The sequence below is a fragment of the Portunus trituberculatus genome, chromosome 36, assembly GCF_017591435.1.
Source record: "Portunus trituberculatus isolate SZX2019 chromosome 36, ASM1759143v1, whole genome shotgun sequence".
Classification (NCBI taxonomy): Eukaryota; Metazoa; Arthropoda; class Malacostraca; order Decapoda; family Portunidae; genus Portunus; species Portunus trituberculatus.
In genome coordinates, this window is record NC_059290.1 from 8,147,868 (window position 1) to 8,159,978 (window position 12,111).

The window sequence follows — 12,111 nt, forward strand, 5'->3', positions numbered from 1 at the left end:
AATCAATAATCATGTTTTTTTTTTTTCCCGCAATCTGATGTGTGTGTGTGTGTGTGTGTGTGTGTGTGTGTGTGTGTGTGTGTGTGTGTGTGTGTGTGTGTGTGTGTGTGTGTAATTCACCTCGGTCGCATGCTGGTCACCCAGCCAGTCTTCCCCATTACGGAGCGAGCTCAGAGCTCATAGACCGATCTTCGGGTAGGACTGAGACCACAACACACTCCACACACCGGGAAAGCGAGGCCACAACCCCTCGAGTTACATCCCGTACCTATTTACTGCTAGGTGAACAGGGGCCACACTTTAAGAGGCTTGCCCATTTGCCTCGCCGCTTACCAGGACTCGAACCCAGGCCTCTCGAATGTGAGTCGAGCGTGCTAACCACTACACTACGCACACCGGTGTGTGTGTGTGTGTGTGTGTGTGTGTGTGTGTGTGTGTGTGTGTGTGTGTGTGTGTGTGTGTGTGTGTGTGTGTGTGTGTTTACCTAGTTGTACCTAGTTTTACCTAGTTGTATGTTACAGGGTTCGAGCAGGGCTCATAGTGACCTGTCTCCATATCTACATTTGTCTAACTTCTCCTTAAATTTGCACACACTTTCTGCTGTTACAATCTCTTCACTTAATCCATTCCAGATGTCTACTGTCCTATATGGAAAACTGAACTTCTTGATATTCCTATGACACTGACTTTTCATGATTTTCTTGGAATGTCCTCTTGTTTGTCTCTCTCCCTGCTCTGTCAGTGTTACCAGGTCTTGTCTATCTATCTTCTCCATACGGTTTACTAACTTATACATCATTATTAAGTCTCCTCTTTCCCATCTAACCTTCAAAGTTGGTAGCTCCATCTCCTTTAGTCTTTCTTCATATGGAAGATCTTTTATTTCAGGGACCATCTTTGTAGCAGCCCTTTGTATCCTTTCTAGTTTCTTGATATCTTTCTGCTTATATGGTAACCATACCACTGCTGCATATCTTTTCATCATACTTTTATCCATGTAATTGAATGCTATCCTGATGTTTGTTAGTAGCTTGTATGTTGAAGCAAATAATCCATTTATATGTCTTTCTGGAGTTAGGGTGTCTTGTATAATCACTCCCAGGTCTTTCTCTTCTCTTCGTTTCATTATAATTTCTTCTCCCATTTTATATTCCCATGTAGGTCTTCTATTACTTTTACCCATTTCCATTACATGGCATTTCTTAGTATTAAATTCTAATTTCCACTTCTGGCTCATCTCCAGATCTTATCAATATCTTTCTGTAATTCCATACAATCATTTTGTTTTTTTATAACTCTCAAAAGCTTGGCATCATCTGCAAACAAATTTATGTAGCTACTCACACCCTCTTGTATATCATTGACATATATTTGGAACATTATTGGTGCCAACAGCGAACCCTGTGGTACGCCACTTGTTACAATGCTCCAACTTGATGGTGTATCTCTTATCACTGTCCTCATTTCCCTATCTGTTAAGTAATCTGTCATCCAATTTAAGAGATTTCACTTAATTCTGCCCATGTGTTCTATTTTCCATAGAAGTCTTCTGTGTGGTACTCTGTCAAAAGCCTTTTCAATGTCTAGATACATTGCATCCACCCATCCATCTCTTCCTTGTACTTCATCTATTACTCTTGTATAAAAGCTTAGTAAATTTGTTATACATGATCTTCCTTTTCTAAAACCAAATCAGGAGTTATTAATTATTTCATTTCTCTCCAGATATTCCAACCATTTTTCTTTGATCTCACCCACCACACTAGTTAGTGACACTGGTCTATAATTTAGAGGCTCAGTCATTTTTCCTTCTTTGTATAATGGGACTATATTGGCTCTTTTCCATTCCTTTGGTACCTTCCCTTCTCTTAAAGAGTTGTTACTTACATCTCAAATTGGTTCTACCAGTTGCTCACTATACTCCCTTAGTGTCCATCCTGACACTCCATCTGGTCCCAGTGCCTTTCTCACATCCACCTTTTCTAGCAATTATCCAATCTTTTTTTATTTTTTACCACAATGTCTCTTAATCCTTCCTGTGCCGCTGGGTTGATTTAAAGCTCTCATTCATAAGTTCACTCATTTCTTCCGATGTTTTGTGCATCGTATTCCCCTTATTCAACTTAGTAATGGTCTCTGTTTGTCATTTTACCATTTATATACTTATAAAAAAGCTTGGGTTCTTTTTCACATCTCTTCACTACATCCTTTTCAAAGTTTCTCTCCTCCTCCCTTCTTATTCTAATGTATTCATTTCGTGCCTCTTTATACTGCTTCCTATTTATTTCATTACGTTGCCTTCTTAATTTTTTCCATGCTGCATCCTTGCACTTTTTAGCTTTTGCACATATAGCATTATACCAAGTGTGTTTGCTCTTTTTTACTCTATATTCAGGAACATATCTCTTTACCCCCTCATTATACTTGTCTAGAAATATATCATACTTTCCTTGAATTGTCTTTCCATGCATAATTTCTTTCCAATCAATATTACCAAAATAACTCTTTAATCCCCCAAAATTTGATTTAGCGTGGTTCCGGCTCTTGTGTTTGTGTCCCTCATTATATTCCAAAATTTGCTGATCCTCTAATTCAATTTCTAGGACCACATGATCACTTTTTCATATTGGAGTATGATATTTGATGTCTGGACATGGCTCCATTTTTTTTGTAAATACCAAATCCAGCATTGATGGATCATCTTCCCCTCTATATCTTGTATAATCTTTCACCCATTGATCCATTGTGTTTACCATTACCAATTGTAGCACATCATCCCCCAACATGTGTGTGTGCGTGTGTGTGTGTGTGTGTGTTTTCCAAATCTCCCAGTGGCCTCCAGTGTCCCCCCGTGTATCCCCAGCATCCCCTGCCTCACCGGTGGGCTGCAGGGGATCCAGGCAGGGGTTGTTGAGGATGGTGACCTGCTCTAGATGGTTGAGGTGTGACAGGGTGGACAGGTCATTGAGGTCTGTGAGGGAGTTGTCTGACAGGGTGAGGATGATGAGGCTGGGTGGCAGGTACTTGTTGCAGCGGTACAGGGTGCTGATGCGATTCCGGTGCAAGAACAATTCCTGCAACACAAGGAAAGGCATAAGAACACAAGGATATACAGACACGTGCATCTATCCTTTGGCTAATTCTATTGGCTCTGTAAGGAGAATAGCAACTGAGTGGGCCTTATTTCTTTATAGTTTTGTTGCCCTTGGCCAGTCCTCCTCTTACATAAAAAAAAGTACATATCACAGAGTTTTAGTGTAAAAAAAACAGCAACACAAGAGAGACAAATAAGAACACAAAGACATACAAACATAAGCATCCAAGTACACATATCCTAGTTTTGGCAAGGAAAAAACTGCAAGAAAAGGATACAGGTATAAGAACACAAGGATATAAACACATGCATTAAAGTACATGTATCCTAGTTTTGGTAGAAAAAAACTCCTGCAACACAAGGAAACAAAGACACTAACATTAAAGAACACATATCCTAGCTTTGGTGTACAAATAACTGCAACACAAGAAGAAAAATTACAAACACATGCATTAAAACACATATTTCCTAAGTTCGGTGTAAAGAAAACGGCAACACAAGAGAGACATCAAGGAAATATAGATACAAACATTAGAAAAACAAATATCCTAATTCTGGTGTAGTAAAAACTGCAACACAAGGAGAAAAAATAATACAAACACAAACATTAAAGTACTCGTATCCTATGTTTGATGTAAAAAGAACACCTGAAACATATGAAAACACAAACCAACAAGCATTACCTATCTAGAATTCAGCATTGTCATTATTTGTCACTCAGCAAACAATGTGATTCACTCATACATCCTAACAGCAAGTCTTAAATTTCTGGAACCCTCACAGTCTCAGACAAACAAACAAACCAGCATTACAAAACCTCTCCAGTATATCACTAATAACAGCAGGCTTTAAAGATTTAGGTCCTTTGTATAAACCAACACACACACTAAGTAAACACACATTTGTCCCAGATTTTTGGCTAACTGTATTAATCTTTTAGGGAACTGGCAATCAAGTGGACCTTCTTTTTATATTTTCTGTTGCCCTTGGCTGGTTTTCCCTCTTGCATTAAAAAAAATAATAAAAAAACAAATAAATAAAAATAAATAAATAAAATAATATACAAAAAACATAACTCCATACCACACAAGCATACGTAAACACTCTCCATACCTTAAGACTCTTCAGCATTGAGAGATCGTTGACGTGAGAGATAGAGTTCCCCGACAGATTAAGATGCTCCAGTGTTCGGTTGTAACTCAGACCCTCTATTGTCTGGAGAGAAGAAGAAAAAAAAAACGTTTATGAGTTTTTTTTCCAGGTTTTAATATGAGAGAGAGAGAGAGAGAGAGAGAGAGAGAGAGAGAGAGAGAGAGAGAGAGAGAGAGAGAGAGAGAGAGAGAGAGAGAGAGAGAGAGAGAGAGAGAGAGAGAGAGAGAGAGAGAGAGAGAGAGAGACAGAGAAAAAGAGTGAGAAAGAAAGAGTGAGAAAGAGAGAAAGAGTGAGAAAGAGAGAAAGAATGAGAAAGAGAAGGAAAGGAGGTATGAAAAGCATGGAGATGAGATGGGGTAAAGAGGGATGAGGAGGGAGGTATGAAGGGGCCGAGTATGAAGGCAGGCTTATAATACAAGTCAGAGGCAGATCAGCTTTACCCAATGACAGCTGCTATGAACAAGGGACGGCAGCTGTCACTTTTGTTGGATATAACGGTAAGAAAACTGTCTCATCAAGCAAGGATTCGACTGCACCCATCAGGAGAGACATAAGAGGAAGTTTATGAATGCAGTGAAGGAAGAAATAGCAGAGAAGTGACAATAAGAAGAGGAAGAAGTAATGAAGAGTAAGAGTGGTAAGAGAAGATACATTACAAAGAGAGTTAGTTATTTAGTTAGTGGGTTAGTTAGTTAGTTACCTTGATCTTGTTTCCCGCTAGGTTGAGATGGATGAGGTGGATGAGCTCCCGCAGACCCTCCACCTGTACTATGTTGTTGTTTGGAAGGTTGAGGACACGCAGGGAGTACATCCGAGCGAACCAGTACATCCTCACTAGCTGGTTGTTGGCGATGGACAGCTGCAGACACAACACAACACAGCACTGTATTACCAACTGTCAACATCACAGCAACACAAATAGACAAGCAGATACAACACAACAGAACACTGTATTACCAACTGTCCACATCACAGCAACACACACAGACAACCTGACACATGACACAAACCAGCACTGTATTACCAACTGTCAACATCACAGCAACACAAACAGACAAGCAGATACAACACAACAGAACACTGTATTACCAACTGTCCACATCACAGCAACACACAGACAACCCGACACATGACAACACTGTATTACCAACTGTCCACATCAAAGCAACACAAACTGACAAGAAGATACAACACAACAGAACACTGTACTACCAACTGTCCACATCACAGCAACACACACAGACAAGCAGACACATGACACAACACAGCACTGTATTACCAACTGTTCACATAAAAGCAACACACACAGACAAGCAAACACATGACACAACACTGTATTACCAATTGCCCACAAGCAAAAGAAACACACAAATGCTGAATAAAAGAACTCATTTTACAAACATCTACAGACATTAGAGGATGCAACACTGTATTACCAACTGCCCACATCAAAGCATCAGAAACACACAAATTCCCTGCCTGATTCTATGTTTCTGTTTTTTATGACCTGAAATCATTTAAGTGGGACATCTATAGACATTTCTTTACCCCATTTTTTTGACTAACTCTCTCGGATCTGCTCGGGGACTGGCATCCAAGTGGAGCTTTTATTTAACTGTTTTAGTTGCTCATAGCCAGATTTCCACTATTACATGGAAAAAAAAAGATGAATAAAACAACTCTTATTATACAGGCTCAGAAGAATGACTATTCCTTGCATAATGAGAGAGGGAAGGGTGTATATTATCAAGCTTCACCCACTCCATTGTAGCTGGCCAAGTTAGAGACACACATGAGCAAATCAACCCTTATTTCACAGACATAGAAGGGTGAGTGTTCCTTGCATACTGAGAAGACTGCTGATCAAGAGTGTCGTTTATCAAGCCTCACTCGTCCCCAACTCCCAATAGATGTACAGATAGAGGAGGCACAAAAATCTGAGCAAAATCCTTATGTACAAAACTGAAAAGAGGTGACTGTTCCCTGCACACCAAGAGTAACACTTAGACAATTGAAGTCCATTCATCCAAGGAATCCAGGCCGAAACTGCTAGTTTGGTTGGCAGCCCTGCCCACCCCTGCCGCCACTAAACCTTCCCAACACTTAAATTTTCTTCAAGTATATTTATTTTTCTTCAGTTAATTCAATAGATATACAAGTTTATAGCTTGAAGAAAAATAAATGTACTTGAAGAAAATTTGTGTCGGGAAGGTTTAGTGGCGGCGGGGGTGGCAGGGCTGCCAACCGAACTAGCAGTTTCGGCCTGGATTCTTTGGATGAACGGACTTTAGTCACATAATTCCCTGCATACTGAAAGACTGCAAACTAAAGTGATATCTCCCAATCCTCACCCACTATAGTTTGCATTCACTGTCCAGATACAAACATATGAGCAAACCAACCCTTATTTCACTCACACAGACAGGTAATTCTTCCCTGCATATTATGAGGTATATATCAAGAACACCTCTCAGCCTTATCCTGTCTAGATCACAGCTGTCTACATATAAATGCAGCAAAACAACCCTTATTTCAGACACTCAGGACTAATTCTTCCCTGCATACAAGGAGCTATATATTAGGAAAAATACACAGGGGAAAACAACCCTTATTTCACACACTCAAAGGGTTAATTGTTCCCTGCATACTTAGACAAGTACATCAGGAACATCTCTCGGCCTTACCCTCTCCAGTTCACAACAGCTGTCCAAATAGAAATGCAGCAAAAACAGCCCTTATTTTGCAATCAGAGGGATAACTGTTCCCTGTATACTTAGATGTGTACACAATAGAATCATCTCTCAGCCTTACCCTCTCCAGTTCGCCATAGCTGTCCAGGTTGGAGAGGTTCTGCAGTGAGTTGTTGTCGAGGACGAGTGCTGTGGCGTAGGCTTGGTTGGCCGGCGCCTTCTCCAGCCTCTTGAGTCTCCGCCCACACAGATCCAGCACCACCTCTGAGTCCGCCACACCTGCCACCAAACCCACCACACCTTTACCACACACTCACAACTATGCTACACCTAATATTTGTATTATCATTGATTTTTTTTTTTTTTTTTAAGGATATTCAGCATGAAAATTCAACATAATCTCCAAGAAAACTCGATACAATTAGCATCAGCAATTTAAACTCACCTGTGTCATCTTGTCCTTCTTCCTTTTCCTCTCCTGAAATGCAGAAGGAAACATGATACATAGTTCACAAGTGTCCTGAAGTTTCCTGGCCATTCATGACTCATTTTCACCTCACCTCTCACTCACAACACAGAGGAGAGGTGAAGACAGAAGGAGAAAGAGACTGAGATGACTGAAGTGAGGAGAAAGAGTGACTGATGTGGTGTGGCCATGTCAGGAAGGGAGAGGAGTGTGGGAAGGAAAAAGAGAAGAAGAACTGAGAAAAGACTTATGAAGACAGAGAGCAAAGAAATAACAAGAAAGATGATAGGAGAAATAGAAAAAGACATGAGAGAAGGTTTATCAAGCTAGTGAGAGAAGAAATAACACGAGATAGAGAATCAGCGATGACAGGAGAAATATAAGAATAGAAAGAGGGTTTATGGAGGCAATTAAAGAAGAAATAAAAGGAGAGGTTCAAGATAAAAGGAGAAAGATAGGAAGAACTGAATGAGGGTTTACTCATTACTGCATGGATGAAATAAAGGAAGAAATAAGAAGAATAAGGAGGGAAGTCTCGGAGGAACAGTGTAGATTTGTTGAAGGAAAAAGCACTAACAATGCAATCTTTATGTTGAGAAAAATGGCTTAGAGTGTGATAGAGAAACAAAGAGTTTTCTTTATTGACTAAGAGAAAGCTTTTGATAGGGTCAGACATGCAGACTTAATGGAAATATTCAAAAGCACTGGGGTGAACGGAAATAAAAGTTGAAATTCTAAAGAATCTATATTGGCCACAAAAGGCATGTATAAGGGTTCCTGAAAAAGAAAAAAATACAATGGGAGAAAATCAAAAGAGGAGTCAGGCAAGAGTGCATATTGTAACAGATCTGTTTTCATCATATAGTCTAGAGAGATTATAAAGCAGAACATCTGAGAAGATGATGATATAAGTATTACAGGATGAAATATAAATAACGTAAGCCTTAGGTCAGCACCATGTGGTCAGCATACCTTAGGTCCTACAGTAGACTGACCACACAGGGCTGATAGCAGACACTAAACAAAAATTACATCTATTGTTAAACAGAGTAAAAGAAAGTAAAATCAAAGGTTTACAATTAATGTGAAGAAAACAAAGAGGATGACAATGTCTAAGAATGCACCAATACTGAGAATGGAGATGCAATGTTGGGAACAAATGATAGAGAGAGGATGGAGAAATGTAATGATTTGAGAAGTGTTGTGACTGAGGATGTAAACTTTGGCACAGAAATTAAAAGGAGAATAGGAATAGCAAAGAATGCCTTCTGTAATATGAGGAACCTGTTGACAAAAAGCAAGCTATCAATAAAAACAGGAAAAAGTTCAATAAAAATTAATACGTGGCTGACAATATTATAGGGCGTGGAAAGTTGGATCATATCAATGACAATAAGGAAGAAGCAAGAGGTGATGGAGATGTGGCTCTGGAGAAGAATGATTAAGATTCCAAGGAGGGCAAAAAGGACGAACAAAGAAGTATTGGGGATGGTGGGTGAGAGGAAAGGGGCAGTGAGACTGAGACAGTTAAGGTTTTTCAGCCATATAATGAGAAGAGAGGGGCTGGAGAATCTGATGACGGGAGCGATGGAGGGTAAAAAAGGAAGAAGGTTGTACCTGTACCATATTTCTTACTCTCTCTCTCTCTCTCTCTCTCTCTCTCTCTCTCTCACAAGAATGAAATACATGCATGGATTATTGGAGCTGGCATCTGTGAATATGATGTGCGGACAGTTCCTCAGAGCTATGAGAGACAGGATAAGATGGAAGTCAATGGTTGCCCATGTCCAGGAGGATATGCCGGTGGTAAGGTACGGTAAGGTAAGAAGTAGGAAATAATAGAAGAGGTGGAGATAACAGGAGAAAGAGAGAAAGAACTGAAAGAAGGTTTATGAAGGAAAAAAATGAGATGAGGTGAATACTCTCTTGCATCAGTGAGGAAATGAGAGTATGAGGTAGGAGATGAGTAAATGTCTCAATGGCACATCAATGCTGAGGAGAAATAATGAGTAACTGAGTTTGTATGAAGAATTGATGAGTAACCTTGTATAATGAGTACTGTAAAGTAATAATGAGTGACTAAGCCAAAAGATGAGTAAATTTTTGGGTGCTATAGAGAAATCATGAGTACCTGAATATGTGTGAAGAATTGTTGAGTAACTTTGCATCACTTTCAGATGCTAGAGAAATGATGAGTGACTGACATAAAAGATGAGTAAATTCTTAGATGCTGTAGAGAATCAAGAATTTACATTACTTCAACAAAACCAAGAAAAGAGAATGTGAATGAGATGAACAAGATGAATAATAAAACTTTTGTCCATCAAAATTTCAGAACAGAAAACAAATAGGATAAAATATAGTCAGTTTGCAGTTCCAGCCAACCAAGGAATCTCTGATGTGACTCATGTTTTTTTCTGGTGAGAAATATAGTGAACTCATTAAATGGAAAAAAAAAAAAAAAAAAAAAAAAGGTATATATCATTTCCATCACAAATTAATATCTTTTTGAGTTATGACTTTTTTCAACTCCAACTTATGCCAACTTCTCATTCCCAACAATCTTGGGTCCCGACCTGTGAGAAATCAGGGTTTTTTGGCAGAGCAGCATTAAACTGAGTAATATGCATTGCAAAAAGAGGTCGGAAATCAGCAAAATCACATAAAAAATATCTTAAAATACTTTCATGGTGGCAGCAGCAGCTGTGACTGTTACTTTGTTATTGTTGAGCAGCACTGCGAACAATTCGCTACTCCTGGATTTGGAACCGTTGCAAATGTTTAGCCCCGACATTACATCCCAAGGGTTACTAACCAAACTCAACATTATAGCCTCAATTTAATGCACATAAAAAAAATCATTGGTTGAGAGAAACTATAAATTGTCCCAAAAAAACGATTACAAGGCCTTCTAATAATGTTGGGTTTGGTTAGTAACCCCAGCTAGAAGGTTTTAATGCTGGAGTTTGTTTAGTAACCCCTGGGGGGGATGCAGAGGGGTGCAGCCTCCCACACCCTCCCCAGCTAGGCTATATAATGTTAGATTTGGTTAGTTAGCTTTTGGGTTTTTTGCTAAATGTAGTGGATACAGCCAGAAATGTAGTGAATCATTGGCAACGCTGGTCAACAATAACAACGCAATGCTCACCACTGCCACCATCAAAAAATTTTTGTAATTTTTTTGCAACTTTGTTGATTTCCAATCTCTTTTGCAACGCACATTAATCAAATTAAAAACCTGCTTTCCCACAGGTTCCCCGAGATCACTGGAAATGAGAGGCAGGCATAAGTTGGAGTTGAAAGAAGTCATAACTAAAAAAATATCAATTTCTGACAGAAACGACGTGTACCATCAATCAATTCACTACATTTCTCACCAAAAGAACAAGAGTCACTTCACAGATTCCATGGTTGGCTCAAACTGCAAATTGACTGAAAAGAATGTGGATGAGGTGAACAAGATGAATGAAACTCTTTGTGCATTTAAACTTCACAACACAAAATTAACTGGAAAAAATACATAAATAACATTAAACAAAATCAAAGTAATAAATGCAACAAAATATCAAAACGAAACAAAACAAACAATACCCACTACGCAACCACCACCACCATCACCACCACCAACAAAATAACAATAAAAACACCAACAAAAATAACAAACAAATAACAAAAAAACATAGCACCACAACAAACAAACAAAACAAGGTAAAAATAACCACAAACACCACCACCACTACCGCTCCTACATTGAAAAAAAACAACAAAGTAAGGCAAGGAAACAAAACAATAACAAAACAACCACTACTACCACGACTACCACCACCACCACCACTGCTACCACAACTACCACCATTCCTGTCGCCAGTGCACTCATAAAAGCCGCTAATATTCCCCCAGGCGCTGCGGGAGAGGTCAAATAAAGAGAGGACACACACCCGAGGAAGCCATCACGTCCTGACCAGCCAATGTTTTGATGCTCTCTTAAAATCAATGATCTATAGAAACATATTTTGATTTATATGTTTTCTCTAAGGTTATAAAAATGTTTGCTAAATTTTTCTGAGTGTTTTTGTATATTTAGATTTAGTGATTAGTTCATAATTGTTGTTTTTGTATTTTTGTTATTTTATTTATTTTTTAATACTTTGAAATTTCAGGTCTTTCTTAGGCTATAAAAGTGTTTGTTAATTTTTTTACAGTACGTTTTGTAATTTTTGGTGTTGTGGGAATGCCTGGAATTGCGTTTTTCAAAATATTTGTTAATAGGTTGCTGCCAGATTTAATTACTTTTTATTGCACTGTTTTATACTTCTACCTGTTTCTTCTTTTTATTTTTTGTTTTTTTCTCTCTCCATAAAAAAAAAAAAAACAAGAATGAATACGCATGTTTAATTGATGTATGTATACTTTTGTCGTTAGAAAACTTTCTTTTATACTCCTTTTAAACTTGTCTGTTTGCGATCTTTTACTTACGTATACTATGTGCTATAGATACACACGTGCCATGTGTGAATATTATTCCTATACGCAGCTTCTTTCCCTTTTCCTCTGCACCATCCTGCTATTACCTGTACTCTGCCTGTACCACCTTCTAGGGTACCAATCCTACCATAGTAGTAGGCTGGTACACTGTAACCTGCCTTTAGACTACGATCGTGTAGGCCTACCCTTTTAGTACACACAGTACCATGCATGTACCATTGCAT

The 12,111-nt window shown here is 38.8% G+C and overlaps 1 protein-coding gene across 2 annotated transcripts in view; it reads right to left on the reverse strand.

The window, feature by feature from the left end:
- The window catches only part of LOC123513736 (flocculation protein FLO11-like), a 25,943-nt gene extending 14,537 nt beyond the window's left edge, over window positions 1–11,406 (reverse strand). For both annotated transcript variants that reach the window (XM_045271126.1, XM_045271125.1), the window contains exons 1-6: window positions 11,341–11,406; window positions 7,382–7,414; window positions 7,058–7,215; window positions 4,947–5,105; window positions 4,208–4,309; window positions 2,879–3,074 (exon numbers count right to left, since the gene is read on the reverse strand). In XM_045271126.1, coding sequence (XP_045127061.1) covers window positions 2,879–3,074; window positions 4,208–4,309; window positions 4,947–5,105; window positions 7,058–7,215; window positions 7,382–7,414; window positions 11,341–11,353 — 661 coding nt within the window. In that variant the 5' untranslated portion in view covers window positions 11,354–11,406. The remainder of the gene's footprint in view (window positions 1–2,878; window positions 3,075–4,207; window positions 4,310–4,946; window positions 5,106–7,057; window positions 7,216–7,381; window positions 7,415–11,340) is intronic.
- Between the last annotated feature and the right edge of the window lie 705 nt (window positions 11,407–12,111).